We start from the raw sequence: 25,907 nt of genomic DNA, 5'->3' as shown, positions 1-25,907 counted from the left end.
CTAGGACCTTGTTTGCTGCTGAGCGGAACTACAGCCAGCTGGACTGTGAGGCTTTGGCTGCAGTGGCCGTAGTAAAAAGGTTCCATGAGTACCTATACGGCCGTGATTTCAAACTCATTATGGACCATAAACCACTACTGGGCTTGCTGTCTGGGGACCGACCTACTCCTGTATCATTATCACCACAGATGACCAGATGGAGCATTTTCTTAGCTGCCTACTCCTACCACCTCGTCCACCGACCAGGCTCCACTTTGGGGCACGCCGACACTCTGAGCTGCTGCCCGCTACCAGAACTCCTTGCTGACCCTACCCCCAAGATGCCAGTTCTTCTCATTGACTGCTTAGAGATTGGTCAACCATCAAACAAATTTTTAACTGGGTGTGGAGGGGGTGGCCCAAGGGGCCTGTTGCATCTGAATTCAAAATGTGCCATTGTAAGCATGATGAATTGTTTGTTGTTAATGGCTGTTTACTGTGGGGGGACTGGGTCGTTGTTCCACCCAAACTGCGCATTGCAGTATTAGAGGCTTTACACTTATGGTGTCCTGGAATTGTCAGGATGAAGTCTTTGGGCAGGAGTTACATGTGGTGGCCTAACATGGACAGGGAGATTGAAGAATGGGTGGCTACCTGCACACCATGCCAGGAGTCCAGACCAGCTCCCCCAAAGGCGCCTTCTAAGGAGTGGGAGCGACCTCCAGCACCGTGGTCTAGGGTGCATATTTATTTTGCTGGCCAGTTCATGGCCAGACATTCCTCGTAGTTGTGGACGCCTACTCGAAATGGCTAGAGGTAGTCCTGATGACCTCCACCACGGCAGAAGCGGTCATCAAGGTACTACAGGGACTTTTCTCCACACATGGCCTGCTCAATGTCTTGGTCTCTGACAATGGGCCCCAATTCACAGCCATGCAATTCGAGACCTTCTTAGCAGCACAGGGAATCAGACATGCCTTGGTCACGCCATTCCATCCGGCCTCCAATTGTCAGGCAGAGAGAATGGTGAGATCTGCAAAAGAGGCCCTTTCTAGGATGGGCCTGGGAGATTGGCAAACATGGGTTGACCACTATTTGCTAATTCAGCACATCACACCCAGTGCCACCTCAGGGAGAAGCCCCTCCGAGCTTCTCATGGGTCACCAGCTAAGGTCCTACTTAGACCGGCTACACCCAAACTATTCTGCCGCATCGCCCCCTGACTCCACAAGCAAAATTTGGAACTTTAGCTTAGGGGATTCAGTTTACGTCCACAACTACGCAAGGGGAACTCTGTGGATTCCTGCCACAGTGATAGGCATCACAGAGCTTGAGGATGGTCAGAATTGGAGAAGGCACGTTGACCAACTCCATGGCCGCTTCTCCAACTCCACTCTTAGGCAACCAGAGGTAATTGCACGAGTTAGCCAAAGCCCTATCCAAATGGAGCAAGAACTCACTCCTTCCACAGGCAGCTCAAGCCCGAGGGTACCGGGGAACTTATCTGGTTGTGTTGCAGACCTGCAGCGAGTTCCAAGCGAACCAGCTCTAGAAGCTCCAGCCGTGGCCTGTGAAAGGTTCCAGGCACTTCCACCAAGCAGAGCTGTGGAGCAAAAAGGTCCATCTGACCTGTCCAAAGAACACCCTCCGACTGAACTGCGTAGGTCAGGCAGAGCTACCAAAAAGCCCGCCTACCTGTGTGACTATGTAACCAGTAGGATTACTCCATCTAAGAGGGGGAGGGTGTTAGATACTAGCTTCAGCTATAATGGTTTTCACCAAGGTCCTCTGTTCTGCTGAGAACAAAGGTTTAATCTCATTGGTCGAAGGGTCTGACAGTTCCCTATAAAAGGGCTGCTGTCAGACTCAACCTTCGCAGGATTGTACATAGTTGCTACTGAGTTAATAAAGAGCTGTTGTTACCGTTAGCCTGCGTGTGCCTTTCCATTACCCAATCTAACAGGGTGCATGGAAACTGGCTCAGATTTATTAAGGTTGCAGTCTCCCAGGATCACATGACCTTTTGTGACCTTTCCTGTTGGCTTTCCACAAGCAAGTCAATGGAGAAACTGGCACCGAAAGTCACAATTTTCCAAGGCACCTGAGAGAGTAGAACAAGAAGCAATGAGTGGAAACTAATTGAGAGAAGCAACTTAGGACTGAGGAAAAATTTTCTGACAGTTAGAACAATTAATCAGTGGAACAGCTTGCCTCCAGAAGTTGTGAATGCCCCAACACTGGAAGTCTTTAAGAAGATGTTGGATAGCCATTTGTCTGAAACGGTATAGGGTTTCCTGCCTATGCAGGGGGTTGGACTAGAAGACCTCCAAGGTCCCTTCCAACTCTGCTATTGTATTGCAATTTGCTTCAGTAATTCACTTGCACACTCACCTGCTTAGTAGCAACAAAACCCAGGCTCATCAAGCGCATACCTCACAGACCCAGGCACACTTAATAGCAGGTTTTCCTGACCCTACCATGCTCATGCTTCATGGATCATTTATGACCACCTTGTTCATTTTATGTCCATCACAAATTTTTTTAATGAAATTTAGCTGGTCAAGTTGGATGCCTCGACTTATGACAGTCATGACTGATGACAGAAATTCCAGATTCTGTTGTATTTCATTATGTCAAAAACTACCTGTAGTAAAAACTGATTTCTTGTGAAAGCATGATTTTACCATGGAAACCCTGAGCAATTCTATTTGCATATTCTTTAATGTAAGAGTTTAGGTTACTTTCTATTTAGAGGATCTTCACTCAACCATTTTTCTAGTGAGGCAGTACATGTGATTAAATGTTTATGATTTACAATTGCAAAATAAAATACATTTTTTGTATCAAATATAGTTGTTTTCTTATCAACAGCTAGGAGAAAAACAAATATTTGGACATTATTATTTCCATCTAGCTTTTTCCTAAATCATCCTACTTCATCTTGATTGGGCAGTTGCGGAATTAGTTGGCTAACAAAAATAGCATAATTAGAGGTAGTTCTGAATTTGGGGCCTATAGTAATTTATGAATTTTAGGAGGAGTGGTCCAAGCAGATAGGAGGAACTTTGTATTGGCAGATCAGAACCCACCTTTCATATTTCCTATGAAATTTGCAAACTCTGCCCAGAACTATTGAGAGTTTTTTAAAGAATAAAGGCAACTCATAAGCAATTAATTAAATCACTGGACACAAACAATGCAAGCACAAGCAGGTGAAAATATTATAATTACATATCTGATATAATAAAAGAGTAAATGCTAAATAAAAAAAATAGTAAAAGTAAAGGAATAAATTGGAATTAGACCCAGGAAAATAAGGTCAGCCAAGGCCCTTCCAGCTCGCTTCCCACCCAGCAAAATACTCCATATATTCACTACCAGATAGTTATGTTACGACTTCCTGGGCGGGACCTTGCTGATGGTGGCAGCTTAACAGAGCTGCCCCCGGGTTTCTGGTCGCGTTATCTGCCTAAACATCTGGCAGATACCTCACTCTTCAGGCAAAGAAGAGGGGGAGACAGATCCAGCTGGTAAGAGCTTTTTCCTTTGAAGTTTGCAGCCTTTTTGGCTGCAAAGAGAAGGGGGGCCAACCGAGGCTGAATCATTATCTCCGTGCCAGAAATCCCTAGCTGTTTTTTTTTTACAGCTCAAAGTAAGATACCTCCACTTAGGACAATATTTGAACTATTTATCTGAATTTAATACAAGCAGAGTCCGTATCTGAGAACTTTATCTGCTTTTTTTAAAAAAATCCTAGCTTCATTTTTTACAAGAGCTTCCTTCGTGTACTTGGTTTTTTTTTTCTTAAAAAAATAGCTCCTAAAATGGCGATTGTGCATTCTCCGTAACAATGCCACATTCCTAATTCTTCTGCAAAGAACAGTGATAAAAAAGATCAAAGGGAGGAACAGCCGGCCTGCAGTTTCTTACTAATTAGTTTCACTTCTCTGAAGAGTTTACAAGACTTTCTTCTTATCAACTTTGTTAATATATATTTCTGATATAGAGAAGTCAAAAATGGTGCTGAATATGCCGAGCTGCTTCGTTACAATGTCTTTCCCCCCCACTTTTTTTCTTTTTTTGAAACCCTTTGAAAAATTCTAAAGAGCTAATAAAGGAGTGATTTAATACTCTCTTTTTTTCGTAAGCTGCATAGCGAACCAGTAGTAGAGTTTAATTAATTGCTTGAAGATAAGATTTATAATGGCATCAAAATTAAATCCGGGGGGGAAACCTCCTCCTCCTCCTCCTAGAAGCACATCCCCGATACCTGGCACAAAGTTGCCCCCTACTGGAGATGTGCTAATGAAAGAACTATTTTTGGAAACCTTCAGACAATTCAAAGAGGAGATAAGGGATGATTTAAAAGAGTTTAAGATGGATTTATATGATAAACTTGATACTAGGATTGCCAAAATAAATGATGATATGCTGGGACTTGTAACTGTATTGACAGAACATGTTTCTGGAATTGAAGATAACCTAGAGGTTCTTAATGAAGCTAATACCAATTTGACATCCAAAACTGAGGTGGTGCAACAAAAAGTTGAAAACGCTGAAAAACAAATTATTATGATACAGTACAGGCAGATGGAGCTCGCATTAAGAGTCAGGGGGTTGCGTGAGGATAAACAGGAGAACTTGAAACAGATTTTTTCAGAGGCTTTTGACCGTCTGGCGGGAAGACCGGGCAGATTGATAAAATTTATCGTGTTAATGGCACAATAACGGCGGCAAAGCAGAAGCAATTCCCCCGAGATGTAGTCATATACTTCGCCACAAGAGAGTTCAGAAACATGATACTACAAGAGTCCTATAACACCAGGCTTCAAATTGGTGGCCAGGATTTGATTGTCTTGAAAGAAATACCACCTCAAATGCTAAGAGCCAGGAGAGACTATGCCTTTCTAGTGGAAGAACTCGAAACAGTCAGATACAGTATAGATGGGATGTGCCATTTGGTATTATAATTACATTTGACAAGCAAAGATATCGTTTCAACTCTGTATGGAAAGCTCGAGATTTCTATCACAATATTCTGAAGGTGGGACACCCTGCATCATCTGGATCTGGAGAAAGACCACGAGAAGGACAAGATAGACAGCAAACCACACAACTACCAGACAAGATGCACCATTTCCCCCTTCCAGAAGGGCAAGATGTCATGGAACAAAGACCTAGCTGTATGACTACCAGACGAATGGAAAAACAAGCTACAATGCAACAACCTCAACAATCACCAGCCACCAAGCTCAGAAGCCATGGGAGGAGCTAGGCCAAAGGTTAAACAGGCCATGCAGGAGGCTCTAAAAAAGCTTCAGGCAATCAAAAATGACAACTAAGATTTTGACATGGAATGTCAATGGACTGAACTCTCCACAGAAGAGAAAGAAAATATTTCACTATCTTAAACAGTTCAAGAATGATATAATTTGTCTGCAAGAAACTCATATCAAATCAACTGATCAAAAATATTTGTTTAATCCCAAACTTGGTCAACATTTTGTGACCTCTGCTACAGAAAAGAAAAATGGTATAGTTGTATACTTAAGAAAAGACATTAAGGCTGAACTAATTGAAGCAGATCCCTTTGGAAGATATATCGCGCTAGACTTAATCTTAGAAGGGAAAAAGACATTACTTTTGGGAATTTATACTCCTAATCAACAACAAGACGGATTCTATAGAAATCTTCATGCTAAATTAGTACAGTGGGACTATAAGTCTTGTATACTATTGGGTGATTGGAACGGCGTGATTGGCACTAAAAGAGATAAGAAGACCTCTCGCCCAAATACTAAAATCTGAGCTAAATTACCCAAACCCTTTCTTGACATGATGGACGACTTTGAATTGAGAGATATTTGGCGAGAAAGAAACGCAGAGGAATATGATTTCACCTTCTTTTCTGATAGACATCAATCCTTTTCAAGGATTGATTTTATACTAATCACTAATGATTTACTTTCTAGGGTGAAGAAGACAAAGATTGTGGCGAGGGTCCTCTCGGATCATAACCCAGTTTGGATGGAATTGGGAAGGGTAGTGCAGGCAAGAAGGTCTTGGAGGCTGAATGAAAACTTATTCAGATATGAAAAGTACATTAATGATTGTAAAAAATTGTTATCTGAATACTTTGTTCTGAATATGAATAAGGGTACACCCATGGAATTTGTATGGGATGCAAGCAAAGCGTATATGAGAGGAGTACTGATGAATATAAACAAAATACATAGACATAAACAAGGGCAAAAACGAAAAGAATTGGAAGAGGAAATTAAAGGGAAAGAGTTGGAGTTAACATTGAATCCAGGCGATACAAAGGTTAAGGAAGCAATTACCATATTAAAATCCCAATTTGATATGTTGATCTCTGACCAGGTAGCCACTAGTTTATTATATGCAAAACACAACACTTTTTGTAACGCAAATAAACCGGGCAGATGGTTAGCTTATCAGATTAGGAAAAAAAGGAAAATTCGAAATGTAACCAAATTGAATTATAGAGGGAAGGAAGTGTTTCAACAGGAGGAGATTCAAAAGGCATTTCGGGAATTTTTTACAGAATTGTATAAAGGGGACAAAATTAAGGGTTTAGATATAGATAAATACTTAGATAAAGAGAAAATACCCCTAGTTAGAGAAGAGTACAGGCAAAAGTTGAACCAACCAATAACCTCTGGGGAAATCTTGCAGGTAATCAAACAACTAAAGTTAGGGAAAGCGCCAGGCACAGATGGCTTGACAGCAGTTTACTATAAAAACTTACAGTTAGAAATGGTAGAATCTCTTAGAGAACTATTTAATAAAATTCAAACGGAAGGTAAAGTGCCCCCATCTTGGAAGACAGCATTTATATCTTTGATACCCAAAGAAGATCAAGATACTACCCAACCAAAAAATTATAGACCTATCTCATTACTTAATGTAGATTATAAAATTTTTACTAAAATACTAGCAAATAGGTTAATGGTGGTTATTCAACAATTGATACATACCGACCAAACAGGTTTTATACAGGGGAGACAGATGAAGAGTAATGTTAGACTAATCATTAATGCATTAGAATATTTGGGAAAGAACAACCAAATCCCTGCTGCGTTCATATTTCTGGATGCTGAGAAGGCCTTTGATTGAGTTAATTGGCAATTTCTGTTGAAGATATTGCAAAAAATGCAGATAGGAGATAGCTTTTTACGGTCAATTAAAGCAATATACCAACATCAAACAGCTCAAATCATAGTCAACGGAAGTTTAACAGACCCTTTTCAAATCGGAAAAGGTACAAGACAGGGCTGTCCTTTGTCCCCACTATTGTTCATTATAACTTTGGAAGTATTGTTGAATAAAATACAGGGCTTGGATGGTCTAAAAGGGATCAAGATTAGGCAGCAAGAATACAGAGTCCGCGCTTTTGCGGATGATTTGGTCATAATATTGGAACAACCGCAGGAATCTAGTATGGTTTTAATGAATACGATTAATCAATATGGTCAAGTGTCTGGTTTTAAAATAAATTTAGGAAAAACCAAAATATTAGCTATAAATATGAATACTAAACAAAAGGAAGAACTAGGAGGGATGCTAGGATGTGAGGTAGTTAAAAAAGTCAAATATCTTGGGGTCAATATTTTAGCCTCAAACGGGAAATTATATAAGCACAATTATGAACCACTTTGGCGGAGTATACAGATAGAGATGAAAAAATGGGATAAATTCCACTTATCTTTGCTGGGTAGGATAGCGGCAGTGAAAATGAACATTTTACCAAAATTTTTATTTCTTTTTCAAATGTTACCTATACTTAAAAAAGATGCGAATCTCTTAGAATGGCAGAAGGGTATCAACAAATTTGTATGGGCCGGAAAGAAGCCGAGGGTAAAGATGAAAATAATGCAAGATATACGCGAGAGAGGAGGCTTGAAATTACCTAACCTAAAATTATATTATGATGCAGTGGCGCTATCCGCAATTAGTGATTGGACCCATTTAACCAACGATAGAATACTGAATATCGAGGGACACGATCTGGTATATGGTTGGCATGCTTACTTGTTATTCAACAAAAAATTGGATAAGAATTTTAAAAGTCATATCTTAAGAAATGCTTTACTGCGGGTCTGGAAAAAATATCAATATAAATTAAATGATGTTACCCACGTGGGCAATTCCTAGACATGCAATTGAAAATATGAATATAGTACAAAAACAGGATAGAACCACCTACAGACAACTTTTCACTTTGGAGAGGGGTGTTCTACAACTAAAATCTTTAGAGGTACTGAAAGAGGAGAAGGTAGTTCAAACATGGTTCCAGTATGGCCAATTACAGGCCAGGTGGAAAATAGATCAAAAAACTGGTTTTATCCAAGTTGAGGATAATTTGTTTAAACAAATAAGAGATCAAAGTTTAATGCATATAAAGAGGATATATAATGTACTAATACAGATGGATTCGGAAACGGAATTGGTTAAAGATTGTATGATAAAGTGGGCTCAGAATATTGAAGAACCAATAATTTTGGACACGTGGGAAAGAATATGGGTAAGAAATGTGAAATTTGCAGAAGCACAAAACCTGAGAGAAAATTTTTATAAGATGTTTTATAGATGGCATTTAGATCCTAAAAAGCTGGCTTCTATGTATCCGAATGTACAGCCTAAATGTTGGAGATGTGGTTCTCTCGATGCTACATATTTTCATATATGGTGGACTTGTCAAAAGGTTAAGGTATTTTGGATAAAAATGTGGTGGATCATGCAAAATATCTTTAAAAGAAGGATAAAGTTTACTCCTCAATTATTTTTACTAGGTATATGTACTGACTTTACAGCGGTAGAGACTAACTTGGTTCTGCACCTAATAACGGCAGCAAGACTGTTGGTGGCGCAATACTGGAAGAAGGAAGACTTGCCTACAACTCAAGAATGGACATTGAAAGTTACAAACCTAGCCGAGATGGCTAAAATATCGGCATATCTTAAAGACCATTCAAATGAGAGATATAAACGAGACTGGAAAAAATGGATTGACTATACACAAAACAAATACAGGACTAAGAAATTCCAGATAGCCTATGCTTAAGATTAGGAATAATCTAAACTGCTCAAAGTTAGTGCAACAGGAAGAAGCTGAGTTCAACGCAGAGATGTTTTTGACTTCTTTTTTTTTAATTTCCCTTGTCTTAATATATTTTAGATTGTGTTTGTTAAAAATCTATACCGTGTACGGGCTTTGGGAAGTCGGGGGGGGGAAGGGAGGTGGGGTCTTAGGGGGAGGGGGGAGGGGGATATATAGTATGTGTCAGATTTCAAGGTAACGCGATTGCACATGTATACTGTTGCTCTTTAATTCCAGTGTTAAAATAGGACAAGCTGAATATATTAATAGATAGTAGAAATACACCGAAGGGAGGAGTAGAGGGATAGAAGAAAGAGGGGTAGAGAGGGTGGGAGAGAGGATTGGAGGGAGGGTGAGAAGGAAGGGAGGGAGTGTATCGGGAGAGAGGAGTGGTAGAGGGGGAGGGGAAGTAGGGTAGAGGGGAATGACGGAGGGAAGATGGAAGATGGAAAGTTGGAGGGGGGGTGAAAGAAAGGGTGTATGGAGGGTTGAAGAGGTACATTGGGTTTCTATTTTGGGGGGTATTATTGACAAGAGGAATGGCTGTGTTTATTGTTTAATGTTATATGGCCCCGGTTGTGCACAGTATATATGTGACTGTACGAAAATGAAAATGGAAAATAAAACACATTTACAACCAGATAGTTATGTTACATAACCCAGTGTTTTTTAACCTCTGTGGCTGGGGAATTCTTGGACTTGATGCCCAAAGGTTGCTGAGATTGAAAGATAATTCTAACCAATGGAGCCTCGTGATTTAGAGATGTCCTGATCCCTGTCCAGCCAACAGATTTGGCATATCAGCGGCAGGACAAAGGTTATATAGACACTTGTTTTACTGTTCCTCCCTGGGTGCTACGGCTCAGTGAGAAACCATCATTGGTAAAACAGGCCAGGAAAACACCTTTTCAAATTCTGCATTGGCACACATTTCTTTGTAATATGCATGGTGCCCAATGGCTTCTGTTTTTGGATTCCAACTGCCACTGCTACTGCTATCACCAGGAGACAGAGGTGCACAAGAATTGGAAAAGAAATCGGATGAGTCAGTGACTGTTGCCCTGATCAGGTTTGGGAATGGCTTGACCCCAAGCTGCCCGACTGAAGGGCCACAGAAGAACATAGATGGCAGTCTCTCAGGCAGCATTAGAGAAATGCTGTGTTTTGAAAGAACCGAAGAATAGCGCTGGCGTCGAAGAAAAAGTCCTCAAAGCCAGAAGAAGCAACAGAAGCCATCCCACGGCAGAGGCCATGAAAGACTCCTAGCGCTGCTTCACTGAAATATTATGGAAAACAGGTCCGGATTGGAAGGAACATCTCTTGGGATATGGCAGTTGTGGGATTAAAATAATGTAACATTCAGTTCTCTATCCTAATGACTGGCTGGGTGGTCATGTGACTGGGTGGGCTTGGCCAACTTGATTGGTCTCACCCTTAGGAAATTTCTCCTTAGTCCAACTCACAATAAAATAGCACTGTTTCCATATTTAGAATAGAATAACAGAGTTGGAAAGGACCTTGAAGGTCATCTAGTCCAACCTCCTGCTTAGGCAGGAAGCCCTACACCACCTCAGACAAATGGTTATCCAACATCTTCTTAAAAACTTCCAGTGTTGGAGCATTCACAGCTTCTGGAGACAAGTTGCTCCATTGATTAATTGTTCTGTCAGGAAATTTGAAGGGCTCCTACAAAAATGAGGGGGTCAATTTATTTTCCAAAACACCAAAAGGCACGACAAGAAACAAAGGATGGAAACTAACCAAAGAGAGAAGCAACCTAGGGCTAAGAAGAAATTTCCTAAGAGTGAGACTAATCAAGCAATGGAATAGCTTGCCTCCATTACACACAAGGAACACAGTTATAAGATAATTCAAAATCTTTACAGTCTAATACTGTAAACTAATCCGAAAATGCTGAAAATGCGGTCAAAATACATAAACATAGAAACAGAATTGCAATCCTATTCCAAATTAATAAAACCAATTTTGCTAATTAGAACAACACACTTCCCCCCAAATTTCCTTTTTGGAGTTTTGAGATCATTTTAAATGCTCTCAGAAAAAGACTACCAGTATTATTTAACCCTGGCCTTGTGCAGGTGTTTTTTTCTGTATGAGTGTGAGTGTTTTCCAATTTTTAAGCAGCTGCCAATGAAAGTATGGGCAGTCACAATATGCCTAGTTGTTAGAAGGCAAAATGATGAGCTTGTTCCTTTTCATTCCATATAATCTTCATTTTTAATAAAATGCTTCATGCCACTCACATGATTAACTTCCTACCTACTGACTGCGTGGCTTTTTTTTTTTTTTTTGCACCTAAAATGCAGCCCCGGGGCTTCGCTGCCGCTCCCCGCATTTTCTGCACGGGGATCCCTTGGAGAGGGGATTCCAGCCTGCCATCGCCAGCCACTGCCAGCCCCGCCGCTCTTCCCACCCCCTTCCAAGCCCCACAGTCCAGCGGATGGAGCAGAAGCAGCTCCGGGGCTTCGCTGCTGCTCCCCGCATTTTCTGCACGGGGATCCCTTGGAGAGGGGATTCCAGCCTGCCATCGCCGGCCACCACCAGCCCCGCCGAGAAGAAACCTCACTGATGCAATCCATGAGAAAAATATACAAACAACATCAATAGTATAAAGAATAATCCAAACTCCTTGGATGTTCTGGGCACCTTTTTCCCACCTGGGCCTATTCACAGATGCCACTTCGGATCCTTTCTCAGGTTCTCAGTGTTTTAGCACACTCCCTAATCTGGTTCAGTGGTCTTCAACTCCCCCCCCCCAATGAATGGGAAGACACTCCCCCCTCCATCCCCAAATCCTGAATGCCTTTGCCAACTGGAAGGAATGGTGGCTGAGAAGCAGAGTTACAGGGATTCCTTGGGAGAAAACGGCACATTTTTGGTTCTTTTCACCTCATTTTATTCCGTCCAGAAAATGCAGGGAGCGGCAGCGAAGCCCCGGGGCTGCTTCTGCTCCGTCTGCTGGACTGTGGGGCTTGGAAGGGGGTGGGAAGAGCGGCGGGGCTGGCAGTGGCTGGCGATGGCAGGCTGGAATCCCCTCTCCAAGGGATCCCCGTGCAGAAAATGCGGGGAGTGGCAGCGAAGCCCCGGGGCTGCTTCTGCTCCGTCCGCTGGACTGTGGGGCTTGGAAGGGGGTGGGAAGAGCGGCGGGGCTGGCAGTGGCCGGCAATGGCAGGCTGGAATCCCCTCTCCAAGGGATCCCTGTGCAGAAAATGCGGGGAGCGGCAGCGAAGCCCCGGAGCTGCTTCTGCTCCGTCCGCTGGACTGTGGGGCTTGGAAGGGGGTGGGAAGAGCGGCGGGGCTGGCAGTGGCCGGCGATGGCAGGCTGGAATCCCCTCTCCAAGGGATCCCCGTGCAGAAAATGCGGGGAGCGGCAGCGAAGCCCCGGGGCTGCTTCTGCTCCGTCCGCTGGACTGTGGGGCTTGGAAGGGGTCGGGAAGAGCGGCGGGGCTAGCGGTGGCCGGCGATGGCAGGCTGGTTCGCCTCCTCCTCCTCCAACAGGCAACAGCACTGCCGGATCCAGTTGTAGACTCGAGTATAAGCCGAGGCGGCTTTTTCCAGCCCAAAAAGTGGGCTGAAAAACTCGGCTTATACTCGAGTATATACGGTATGAGAAAGAGAGAAAATCCTAGGAGAAAATCCCACAATATGAAGCTAGGGATGAATAGTCAGCTTTGAAAGTAATGTATAAATGCAATTTTAATACTTGAAAGCCAAATCTGGCTCTAGGTTCTGCCTTGGTTTACCTTTCCAATAAGCAACTGAGTCGGAAGATCATTAAAAAGCAGTTTATTAGGGTACTCTGATAAATTGGAATCTCCCTATGAAAAAGGGAGAGAACACCTTGAGCCCCATGTTTCCCTTCTTTTTATAGTTAACATAACAAAGAAATTGCAAGAGGAAAGTTGATTGGACAGAATAAAAGTAACTTCCCCTTTGCATAGGAAATCAGTTGCATGTAGTCAAACATGTTAAATATTTGTATCCCATAATATCACACATGTTCATTAAAATGAGGTCTGATGTCAGAAGAAGCATAATTGTAAGGGAAAAGGTTGTTTAGAGTTCAGGAAAGCCAGACCCCAAGTTGTACTAACCTAGCAGAGACATTAAAAGTCCAAATTAAGTATGTCATATTCCCAACAAAAATTACCATTCTGTGGAGAGATGTGTAATATATGCAAGAAGTATAGATCATCCTATGTCATCCTAAAGAAATAAGATACATTGAGGAAAAAATGGTCCATGAAGAGTTAAAGAACTCCCAACAAAAATGAACACCCTCCATAGGTGGTATACCTACCCAGAAATCTGCTAGCTCTAAACATATAGCAAGGTAGGTAGAGGACATTTGAAGAGAGAGAGAGAAAATAGCCTTCAAAGTCAATAGGTGACCTAGTTGTAACATTGGCCATTTTGTTTAGCATATTCCATGCTATACAGTCTCTCTGCTCTATGAAGCAAGAAATCCTTTTGTAGAAAGAAAATGTAAATACAAGGTGAGTTATGCCCATGAGTTACTATCCCCACAAACTGCTATACCCAGTCTTCCGCAAATGTTCCTTGAGGTTCACCAGATGCATTTCTCTAAGGTGTAGTTAGCCTATAAATACATTTCAAATACGTGGAACATGAACAAGAAATGCACATAATAAATTAAGGCATACAAATAATTACATACATACAAACCAATACATCATCCCAATGTTCTGTTAAGCTAATATAGCATCAGTCCTAGGACAAAGTCAATCAATCATATGACAATCCAGCAATGCCAATCTTGTTGTAACTCAAAGTCAAGTAGGTCAAGTAGGTTTTATTTGTCATTCCAACAATTTACAGTACAGTACACAGTAGAAACGAAACACTGTTTCCCCAGGACCAAGGTGCTACATCAGACAACATAAATGAAAAATAAAAAGCAGGACACAGAACTACATATAGCTCTAAATCTAAGAACTTAGAGAGAGAAAGAAAAATACACAAGCTAAAAAATACACAAGCTAAATACACAAGTATTTAGTAGATCCAGTTTCTTGTGTTGAGGAGTCTGATGGCTTGTGGAAAAAAACTGTTACACAGTCTGTTTGTGCGAGCCTGAATGCTTCTGTACCATTTTCCAAATGGCAGGAGAGTAAAGAACATGTATGAAGGGTATGTGTGGTCAGCCACAATGTTTCTGGCTTTATGACAATGTTCCCTCTTTTTTTTTTTTTTTAGTGTATGCGGAAAAGTCTAGTGTTTGAGAGGCACATTTTCATGCCTGAGCATCTGATTTTTTTTAGCCATAATTGCCATCAGAGCAGATGTTGGGGAGGGGGGCAAGGAGGAAAAGGGTCCCTTTCCCTCAGACCTCCAGGAAGGAAGGAAGGGAAGGAAGGAGGGAAAGGAAAGGAAATGGGAAAGAAGAAAAGGAAAGGAAAAGAGAAAGGAAAGGGAAAAGGAAAGGGAAAAAAGAAAAGAAGTAAAGGAAAAAGGAAAGGAAATGGGAAAGAAGTAAGGAAAGGAATGGAAAAAGGAAAAGAAATGGAAAAGGAAAGGATGAAGAAGGGAGGGAAAGGCTAGGGAAAAGAAAAAAAGAAGGGAAAAGGAAATAAGGAAAGAAAAGGAAAGGAGAAAGGAAATGAGAAAGGAAAGGAGAAAGGAAAGGAGAAAAGAAAGGAAATAGAAAAAAGGAAAGGAAAAGGAAAGGAGAAAGAAAAGGAAAAAGGAAAGGAAAAGAGAAAGGAAATGAAAAAGAAAAGGAAAAGAGAAAGGAAAGGAAAAAGGAAATGGAAATGGAAAAGAAGGAAAGGAAAAAGGAAAGGAAAGGAGAAAGGAAAGGAAAGAGAAAGGAAAAGGAAAAGGAAAAGGAAAAGGAAAAGGAAAAGGAAAAGGAAAAGGAAAAGGAAAGGAAGATAGAAGAAGGAAAGAAAGGGAAAGGAAGGAGTGGAATGGATTGGTACTGCTCAAAAATCAAGTCTCAAGTTCCCGTAGGCCCTTTGGCTCAGGCAGTCCAACGCCACACTGCTTCCCTCTCTCCTCAAAGAGAAGGGATCGCAGAAAGACTGCCAAGCCCAGAAAGGGGCTTCAGATGACACAATGTCTGAGAAACCCTGAATGTGCAGAGAAATGCAGGCTACAACCAGCGAATCGCATTTCCCAGGAACCGACGAAGCCCCAGAGGACCAATGGAAATTCTCCCTTCTGCAGCGTCATTTCCAGGCAGTCTTCCTTGATTTCACCAATCACCAGATGGAGGAGAGAGTTCAGTGCAGAGAGAGAAAGGAGAGAGGGGGGATATTTTCAGTCATATTTTAAGACATTAAAAAACACTGTGCGACAGTTTGAAACTTCTGTGCGGTGTTTTCTTGTTACGTGCACGGCCACGCAGCTGCACAGCTTAGAGGGAACATTGCTTTATGAAACCGAGGCCGCTGCATTCGCCACAATAAAATGACTCTTGTCAGCAGATTCTTTCCTAGTACAATACAGCCAGACCCTGCCTTTGGTGTTGATCTATGATGCCTTCCCTTTTGGTGTCAGCGCTGTCCTCAGCCACCGCATGCTCAATGGAACCAAAGCCCCCATTGCATTTTACTCCAGGACATTGTCCACCATGGAGCGGAACTACAGCCAACTGGACCGTGAGGCTTTGGCTGCAGTGGCTGGAGTAAAGAGATTTCACAAATATCTCTACGGCTGGAATTTCGAACTGGTTAGGGACCACAAACCATTGTTAGGGTTACTGGCTGGATATCACCCCATCCCAGTATCATTATCCCCCCGAATGACCAGGTGGACAATTTTTTTAGCAGCCTATTTCTACCGCCGCATTCGCCATCCGGGCTCCACTTTAGGGCATGTGGATGCCTTGAGCCGCTGCCCATTACCAGAGGTCCTCGGCAACCCCACCCCCAAGACATTGGTCCTCATTGACTGACTGGAAACTGGACCTGTCTCTAGTGATGTTGCACACCACTCTGCAAAGGACCACATACTAAAGCAAATTTTAAACTGGGTGTGGAGGGGTTGGCCCAAAGGGCCTGTTGGGGTTGATTTCAAAATGTATTTTGCCAAACGTGATGAATTGTCAGTCATTAATGGGTGTTTGGTGTAGGAGGATGGGGTAATCATTCCCAAACAACTGTGCATTGCAGTACTAGAAGCATTACATGTAGGACATCCTGGGATCGTCAGGATGAAGTCCCTAGCAAGGAGTTACGTTTGGTGGCCTAACATGGACAGGGAGATCAAAGAATGAGTGGCCACATGCACACCCTATCAGGAGTCCAGACCGGTTCCCCCGGAAGCGCTCGCTAAGGAGTGGGAATGTCCACAAGCACTGTGGTCCACATTGACTTTGCTGGACCAGTTCATAGTCCGACGTTCTTCATAGTTGTGGACGCTTACTCAAAATGGTTAGAAGTAGTCCTGATGAATTCCACTACAGCGGAATCAGTCATCAAGGTATTATGGAGTCTTTTCTCCACGCATGGCCTGCCCCATGTCCTAGTCTCTGATAACAGGCCCCAATTCACAGCTATGCCGTTCGAGACCTTCCTAGCATCTCAGGGAATCAGGCATGGCCTGGTCGCGCCATTCCATCCAGCCTCCAATGGTCAGGTGGAGAGAATGGTAAGATCCGCAAAAGAGGCCCTCAATAGGATGGGCCCAGGTGATTGGCAAACACGAATTGATCACCATGTACTGATTCAACACATCACACCCAGTGCGACCATTGGGAGAAGCCCCTCTGAACTCATGGATTGCCGCCTAGGGTCACACTTAGACCGGCTACATCAAAATTATTCCACTTCAACATCCCCTGACTCCAGCAGCAAGGTTAGATCATTTACCATTGGAGACGTGGTATACGCCCACAACTACACCGAGGGAATGCTGTGGATTCCTGCCACTGTAATTGGAATCACCAGTCCTCAATCATATACAGTAGAACTCAAGGACGGTAGAAATTGAAGAAGGCACATAGACCAACTTTCTAGCCGCATGTCCAACTCCATGCTTAGACAACCAACTCCTGCACGATCTAGTCAAAACCGAACAAAACAAAATAACAATCCTTCCAGGTCCAACTCAAGCCCAAGAATATCGGAAGACTTATCTGACTTTGATGCAGGCCCACAGCGAGCTCCAAGCGAGTTAACCTCAGAAGCTCCAGCCGCAGCCTGTGAAAAGTTCCAGGAGCTTCCATCAGGCAGAGCTGTGGAGCACACAGGTCCGTCCGACTTGTCTGAAGGAAACACCAATACTGAACTGCACAGGTCAAGCAGAGCTACGCAAAGGCCCGCCTACCTACGTGACTACGTCACCAGAGATTGTTCCATCTTATAAGGAAGGGGTGTTAGATATTCCACACACCCCCCCCCACTAACAGAGGTTTCCACCAAGGTCCTCTGTTCTGGCGGGAGCAGAGGCTCAATCCCATTGGTCAAGAGTTCTGATAGATCCCTTTAAAAGGAGATGCTGCCCGACCATTCTCCAAGCCGGATGTTTACCTGACTTGCAATAAAGAGCTGTTGTTACTGGAACCTTTGTGTGCCTTTCCTTTACCCAATCTAACACCCTGAAAGCAGAATCTCAGGTTTTTAGTAGACCACACACCTTTCCAGTTATCCACGGCTTCTGGTTAGGGTGTGAGATAATTTTCTTGGAGACTGTGACATCATCAGTGCACTTGCTGATGTAGCTGGTCACTGACCGGCTCCTCCAAGTCAATGAAATCACCATTGGTTGCAGACTCCCTGAACATGTCAGGCAGTGCATTCAAAGCAGTCCTGAAGAGCAGAGATGGCTCCTGCTGGCCAGGTCCTCACCAGCTTCCAAACTGATCTTGACCACCTGATGAGTGGTCTGTATGCTGGAATTAGCACAACAGAGATGTGGTCTGAGTAGCCAAGGTGGGGGCCGGGCTTCGCCCAATATGCACCCGGATGTTTGTATAAACAACATCCAGCATGTTTTCCCTTCTGGTTGCAAAGTCCACATTCTGATGAAATTTAGGAAGCAAAGTCCTGAGATTTGCATGATTGAAATCTCCGGCAACAATAAACAATCCATCAGGGTGTGTATTCTGCAGTTTCTTGATGGTCCGGTGAAGTATAGAGCATTAGCATTAGCGCTAGGTGGGATATATACGCTGAGTATGATAGCAGTAGTGAATTCCCTGGGTAGATAAAAGGGTCTTCATCTCACAACCCATAACCTCCACAAGTGGTGAACAGTAGGTGGAAACGATGACAGAGTTTTTACACCATTCTGTGTTGATGTATACACACAGTCTGCCATCACCAAACTGAAATGGTATTCAGTTTGTGCAGCATCTGTAGTGATCAGCAGGAAAAGTATAACCAAGTTCATTGTTGTACAGTTTTCAGTCATGTACAGAACTCTTCCCAAAATGGCTGTAGTTTCTCTGCTGAGGTTCCTATCAAAATCTACTGAATCAAAATACAATCTCTAGCCATTCGTTCCAGGAAGCCAGGGTTCTATTAGCACTCAACACTCAGTAATATTTCCACTCAGGTTCCATATTGATGCTATCAAGCATTTCTTGTTCCGTTGCTATAGCTCTCAGTTATGTCTACCAGCAAGAAAACAGTTCTTCCTTCCACACTTGGGCTATGCAAACCTTCTCCATTGTGGGTTCACTTGGATAGACTAAGTGATATGCACAGCTTCCATTGCTTGAATGACCTTTGGTCACACAGGAGACAGATTAGCTGTTAAAAATAAACTTTCAAAAAGTAATAAATATCATAACTGACTTGGGCTGTTTCCAGCCCTGGAATCTGATAAGACACCTGGACATCAGTCTTTTACCGCAGGTGCCAGAGAAATCAAAGGCATAGTGAGTGCAAGGCACAGCTCACCAGAACCCAAAGTGCTCACCTTCATTTTGCCATGATTCCACATACTCCTATGATCTTGTTGATAAAATACCTTTAAATTGGACAGAATAAAAGTAACCTCCCCTTTGATTAGGAAATCAGTTACCTGTAATCAAACCAGTGGTGGGTTGCTCCTGGTTTGGCCCGGTTCAGCCAAACTGGTAGCGGTGGCGGAGCCACCCTCCTGGATGCTTCTGTGCATGTGCAAAAGCATTGTGTGCGGAAGCACATATGGGAGCAGGAGCAATCCACCACTGAGTCAAACATGTTACATATTTGTATCCCACATCACTCATGCTCATTAAAATGAGGTCTAAAATCAGAAGGGCTGTAATTGTAAGGGAAAAGGTTGTTTAGAGTTCAAGTTGTACTAACAAACTTTTCTTATCAGGAGGTAGCCTCCAGCTTGTTTTATCGGTTTAGGAATGTTAAAAGCTAATAAATCTGAACATCATTTTAAAACAGAGAAAATAAGTCTGTTGTCCCCAATTCGGGTCTGAGCCTGGTGCTGAAGCTAATGATGGATGCCAGACATGAGGTGCTGGTTTTCTGACTGCTTTTTATTGGAGTACTCCAAGGAAAAGGGTTCCTAGTAAAAAGCCAAGAACCAAGAACAAGGGATTAAGTATTATACAGAAGAAACTTGAAAAATTAGAATATCATGCAAAAGTTCATTTATTTCAATAATGCAACTTAAAAGGTGAAACTAATATATAAGATAGACTCATTACATGCAAAGCAAGATAGTTCAAGCCATGATTTGTCATAATTGTGACGATTATGGCTTACAGCTCATGAAAACCCCACATCCACAATCTCAGAAACTTAGAATATTGTGAAAAGCTGCAATATTCTAGGCTCAAAGTGTCCCACTCTAATCAGCTTATTAAGCCATAACACCTGCAAAGGGTTCCTGAGCCTTTAAATGGTCTCTCAGTCTACTTTAGTAGCAATCACAATCATGGGAAAGACTGCTGGCCTGACAGTTGTGCAGAAAACCATCATTGACACCCTCCATAAGGAGGGAAAGCCTCAAAAGGTAATTGCAAAAGAAGCTAGATGTTCCCAAAGTGCTGCATCAAAGCACATTAATAGAAAGTTATGTGGAAGGGAAAAGTGTGGAAGAAAAAAGTGCACAAGTAGCAGGGATGACCGTGGCCTGGAGAGGATTGTCAGGAAAAGTCCATTCAAAAGTGTTGGGGACTTTCACAAGGAGTGGACTGAGACTGGAGTCAGTGCATCAAGAGCCACCACAGATAGATGGATCCTGGACATGGGCTTCAAATGTCGCATTCCTCTTGTCAAGCTGCTCCTAAACAACAAACAATGTGAGAAGTGTCTTACCTGGGTTAAAGAAAAACAGACCTGGTCTGTTGCTCAGTGATCCAAAGTCCTCTTTTCTGATGAGAGCAACTTTTGCATCTCATTTGGAAACCAAGGACCCAGAGTATGGAGGAAGAATGGAGGGGCACACACTGCAAGATACTTGAAGTCCAGTGTGAAATTTCCACAGTCTGGGTTGATTTGGGGAGCCATGTCATCTGCTGGTATTGGTCCACTGTGCTTCATTAAGTCCAGGGTCAACACAGCTGTCTACCAGGAGATTTTGGAGCACTTCATGCTTCCTTCCGCAGACGAGCCTTACGGGGATGCTGACTTCATTTTCCAGCAGAACTTGGCACCTACCCACACTGCCAAAAGCACCAAAACCTGGTTCAATGACCGTGGGATTACTGTGCTTGATTGACCAGCAAATTCACCTAACCTGAACCCCATAGAGAATCTTTGGGGCATTGCTAAGAGAAAGATGAGAGACATGAGACCGAACAATGCAGAAGAGCTGAAGGCCGCTATTGAAGCATCCTGGTCTTCCATAACACCTCAGCAGTACTGAGTACATATGCATGCTTATACTTTTCAGAGGTCTGATATTGTTCTATGTACAATCCTTGTTTTATTGGTTGCATGTAATATTCTAATTTTCTGAGATTGTGGATTTGGGGTTTTCATGAGCTGTAAGCCATAATCATCACAATTATGACAAATCAAGGCTTGAACTATCTTGCTTTGCATGTAATGAGTCTATCTCATATATTAGTTTCCCCTTTTAAGTTGCATTACTGAAATAAATGAACTTTTGCACGATATTCTAATTTTGTAAGTTTCCCCTGTACATTTTCACTAAAGGAGAAGTAGGACAAGGTGAAATAAGAAATATCCTCTAATAAACATTTTATCAATAATTCTACAATTTGTTCTATTGGTTTATAGCTGTCCCATTCCTAAGCCTTGGCGAATGAATGCTCCAGGAGTTATCTAATAGACATTTCATTTGCTGCAGATCATCTCCATTGCTAAATTTTGGCTGAGATCTGCAAGTTGTCTAATCCTTGTTACTTTTATCAACTTTCTAACTACCCATAATTGCTACAAACTTTACACATGCATATTTCCTGATGGGCATTGTTCTTCACACACAAACACGCACACACACACACCAATTACAGTCTTCCTGATTTACTTTCAAGTGTGTGCCACGACCTTGCTTTAGCAGTCAGCCCATCAGTCAAATTAAAATACAAGGTAACTGTGTTAATTAACAAATAACAAAACCCATGTTATTTGTCCGTTATACTTTACAATGGCTTGGTAAACTATGACCTAGCATAAAAATCCAACATGTGCCCTTAGAGATTGTAGTACTGGAATTATCTCTAAGAAGCATGTAATAGCAACTTCCACGCATAGCTGAAAAATGTGTAGGTGGTAAGCGGTAAACTTTGTTCAACAAACCAAGCTTAAAACAACTTATGGCTTTGTATAATGATGGTTGTCTCAGTCGGGCATATCAATTGCTTCGGAATGGCCACGTGCTGCAATCATGAAAGCAAAGGAGCTGCTTGTTTTCGTTGCCCATCTCCAATTCAGGCAAAGGGTGGTAATCTGAGGACCGACCACTTGAGCGATGCGCCTTTTCTCAAAGGAAGAGGCATAGCAGGGGGACAGACAGAGATCCCGAGAACAGGTGCTAAAGCTGCCCCAGCCTTCCAGGCGAGGTTAGGATCCCACATCTCAGCGAGTGCCTGCTACTGTTTCCGGCCGCTCCCTAGTGAGGCTGCGCGCTGGATGCCGAATGGCTGAGACGCCTGCTCTGCTCATTCTAGCGACTGCGGGCGGACCGACTCGAGCCCGGAGAAAATCCTATCATCGTCTTGCTGTCACCGGAGTCCGGCAGCGCCATGGTTTCTTGGATCATCTCTAGGCTAGTGGTGTGAGTACCAAATTGGGTGGGCCTCGCCCTGCGGGTTTCTCCGAAGAGCGGTCTTTGCACAGTGAAAACAGCTTTGGTGGTGCCGTTGGGGTCTGCCCATTTGTGTGCGCATGTAGCTTTCATCGAATGCGACGGCTAATAATATCTGCTCAGGCACACCAGCTATCTAAATTTAGTAGTTCGTGCGCTGTCGCCCGTCTCTGTTTTTCTTATGTTGAGTAGCAGTCGAGACCAGCGTAAGACTTAAAGCAGGTTTTTTTATTCGAGCGAAATGTGTACTATAATGGTTGACGGGTTGAAATAGCGACGGACTGTCCTTACTTCGATTTAGCCATATGCGCAAGAAAGAGATAGAGGCGCAACAGAAGAATGCGGCTTTTCGGTATTCCCTTTGGCAAATGCAACCGCGTCCGGGGAGAGGGGAAAGAAGGAAAAAGCGAGTCTTGAAAAAGGGCAGGGAAAACCTCCGCTTTGTTATTAGCATTAACTATTTCTGTCTCACCTGCCAGAGGGCGCTATCTGGAACGGCCCTTGAGCGATGGGAGTGGGAGAAAAAGTCTGAAATTTTCTCTTGTAAATTAGTGCTCACTTTACAAAATGCGTGAGGTTTTCTCTCTCAACAATAAAGAACCGATCTCGAGGACGCCTAAGTGTAGGAGGAGAAATTGAAGGGCGTCGACTTTTGGTTGAGGTGGGGAGGCTGCTATTTCACGGAAGGTGGGAGACATGGTGGTACAGGAATTTTGGGCATTCTCTCTGGGAAACAAACAATAGAAACCATTTCCATAGAACCCTCTAAAACTAAGGCTTTCTTAGGAGAGACAGGCAGCAGGGGGGGGGAATGACTCACCACAAAGGAAAAGAATTTGTGCTCCTAAAATGTAAAAACAACAACAAAAAAACACCCACCCACCCACCCACCCATTTAGAGCCAAATTTCCTAGTAGATGTTTCTTTTTGAATGGAAAGCTTACTGAAATTTTGAGGATTCTTTGATGTTAGAGGTCCAGTGCCTTGTTTGTTTGTTTGTTTGTTTGTTTGTTTGTTTGTTTGTTTGAACTAGACTGAATATCCCTCAACCTGACATTCTTCCAATGTGCCTGGACCATAAATGCTAGCTAGGGTGATGGGAGTTGTAGCCTAATTAACCCGGGGAAGATTAGTGGAGTTAGCTCTCTCCAATAGACCCAGTCACTGCCCAGCAGTTTCAAAGGCAATAGGATGGTGAGATTGATTTTTTTTACTTCCTCTCTGAAAAAGTCAAGAGCCTTTCAATGACAGATCATACATTTTAGTGACAAAGCATTCCAAAGGCTGCAGGAAAGAAGCTGGCAAGTTCTACTGATATGTCTGCAGCTGCTACTTTCTGTGATTGAATGTGAATTTTATTAGAATGAACCATGTTAAAAAACATAGCTGTTTTCAAACAATAGGAATGTTTTGCTGACCTTAAATTTAAACAATGTGATGACATTTCAGTTGTTGCTGCAAAGCTGTTTTTCCCCAGTTTCCTCCCTTTCCCCCAAATTTTACATAGTACCACTGCTTAATATTACAAATATATTCCTGCATCTTTTTCACAGTTTAATATACTTTCTGGTTTAATTTTTTTAAAAAAACTCAGGCTCACTTTACAACAGCTGGAAAATGTACATTGGTGTGCTGTTTTTTCCCCTTATAAGAAGGTTGGGTGAAGACATGTGAGTTGATAATGGAGTTCTGAGAAACAAAGGCAAACCAAAGAAAGACTATCATGAGATCTTTTCTGCAAATTGTATGTGTAGGGAAGAAGGAGCATTATATGTGCATTATCATTCTTTGTTAGATACAAGTGACTGAATGAAAATGTATCCTTGTTTTGAGATGTTACATCAGGACTTAGAAGAATAAAAATGTAAGGCATTCTCTTGATTATGCAAAATAGCTTGAATGTATAAGAACAATGCAGGGGAATCTAGATCAGTCCTTTTTTACTTCAAAGGTCTTCCATCAGATTCCTGCAAATAGGGAGGAGCCTATAGCATGTGCTCAAATGTGCGTCTGCATAAATTTACTTTCCTCCTCCTGAGCATCTTACAGATCATGTGGATATCAACTCCCAAAATGTAATGGCTGTACTACTTGGAACATTTTGAGATTAGAGTGAAGCCATCCTCTTCTTTGAGGGCTGGAATATTCTATTTGGCATTGTCAGATGGCACATAGAAAGTCCCTTGACACTTTATAGATTATATCAGATGAACCCTGCTGCTTTTCTTTTTCAGGCCATGCATTTTAGTGTCATAGTTGCCTACAGCAGCATTCAGTGATCAATGGGAGGTTGAAATAGTGGGAAGAGAAAGAAGTAAGTTGAAGCTTTCTTTTGCATTCAAAATCTAGCACTCTGGTTTCCCGAAAATAAGACCTCCCAGGATAATAAGCCCAAACAGCTTTTGAGTGTATGCTGTAAAATAAGCTCTCCCCTGAAAATAAGCCCTCTCCAAAAACATTGCAACACAGCAGCAGCCATGAGGTGACCATGCTCACCACCTCCTGCACTTCAAAAATAATAGGACCTGCCCAAAAATAAAGCCAAGTGCTTGGGGAAACACGGTAGAAATATTTTTCTCCCAACCAATAGCGCTAAATTGGGGGGTGGGAGGGTGGAAAGGGGTATTATTTGTTTTGAAATAATACCACAACTTCAGAATTGGGCATTTCAAATATACTATCTGACTGAAGCATTTGAATGTGCAGTGTACCTCCTACTTATCAGAGCTGTGCTACAGAAACAAGTGGGAAAAATGAAGATAATATGTCAATCCAGGCAAGTACCTTCTTTCTGAAAGAAACTTTATATTTGGGGAAAAGACAATAGCTTCATTAATGTATCGAAGATGCTCTTTCTACAAAAGGCAACTGGACTGTGTTTTCATTGAGGAAGAAAATGAAAATGTTTCACTTCTCGTTCAAGAGGTTTCATCAGTTCCATTCCCCTGCCATCAGAACTTATGAAACTACTTGGATGAGAAGTAAAACGTTTTCTTCCTCAAGGAAAAAACAGTCCAGTTGCCTTTTGTAGAAAAAAGCACCTTTGAGACAACTATCATCTTGGATGACTGAGAATGTCCACAGACATTTAGCTTCATTAAAAAAGCTTCAGCTTTGTATGCAAAAGCTCCTGGCTTCTATTTTTGGTGATTCTAAGTAGACATGGATCAGGACAATATTCCACACAGTATTTTTTGCTGAATTTCTTCCAACTTTGAGATACCATGAGCCTGTACCTTTTGTCCTGTACCTTTTTCCAATTCTCATGTTCTGAAAAATTTGCAGAATGTGAAATAATAACATTTTTGTGTCCTATTCTGATTTCCTTGCCATTGGCTGTCTAATTGCTTTGGGAATGTGCACCCATGCACTGCTACCAAAAATTCTTAAATGCGCCAAAGTTGGTTGTCTTTTACACAACATGTAATATGGAGTTTGATTAAATGCTAAACTGTATAGTCTATTGATCAAATAATTGGCAGTTAAAATTGCCTCACTCCAATATAGCTTACTCATTCCTGCGTCTGCTAGTAAGGCATTTTTCATATTTTGAAATACATCATTTCTGCATTCAGCAACTCAATTCTCTGCTGGGGTA

General features: G+C 42.4%; 1 protein-coding gene across 1 annotated transcript in view; it reads left to right on the top strand.

The window, feature by feature from the left end:
• Positions 1 to 22,205: 22,205 nt before the first annotated feature.
• The window catches only part of REEP1 (receptor accessory protein 1), a 60,562-nt gene continuing 56,860 nt past the window's right edge, over positions 22,206 to 25,907 (top strand). The window contains exon 1 of the mRNA XM_032234924.1: positions 22,206 to 22,279. Within this exon, the coding sequence (XP_032090815.1) occupies positions 22,248 to 22,279 (32 nt within the window). The 5' untranslated portion in view covers positions 22,206 to 22,247. The remainder of the gene's footprint in view (positions 22,280 to 25,907) is intronic.

This window comes from Thamnophis elegans, chromosome Z (assembly GCF_009769535.1).
Source record: "Thamnophis elegans isolate rThaEle1 chromosome Z, rThaEle1.pri, whole genome shotgun sequence".
Lineage (NCBI taxonomy): Eukaryota > Metazoa > Chordata > Lepidosauria > Squamata > Colubridae > Thamnophis > Thamnophis elegans.
Note: the sequence above shows the minus strand (reverse complement) of the source record. Positions and strands in the feature narration are given on the sequence as shown.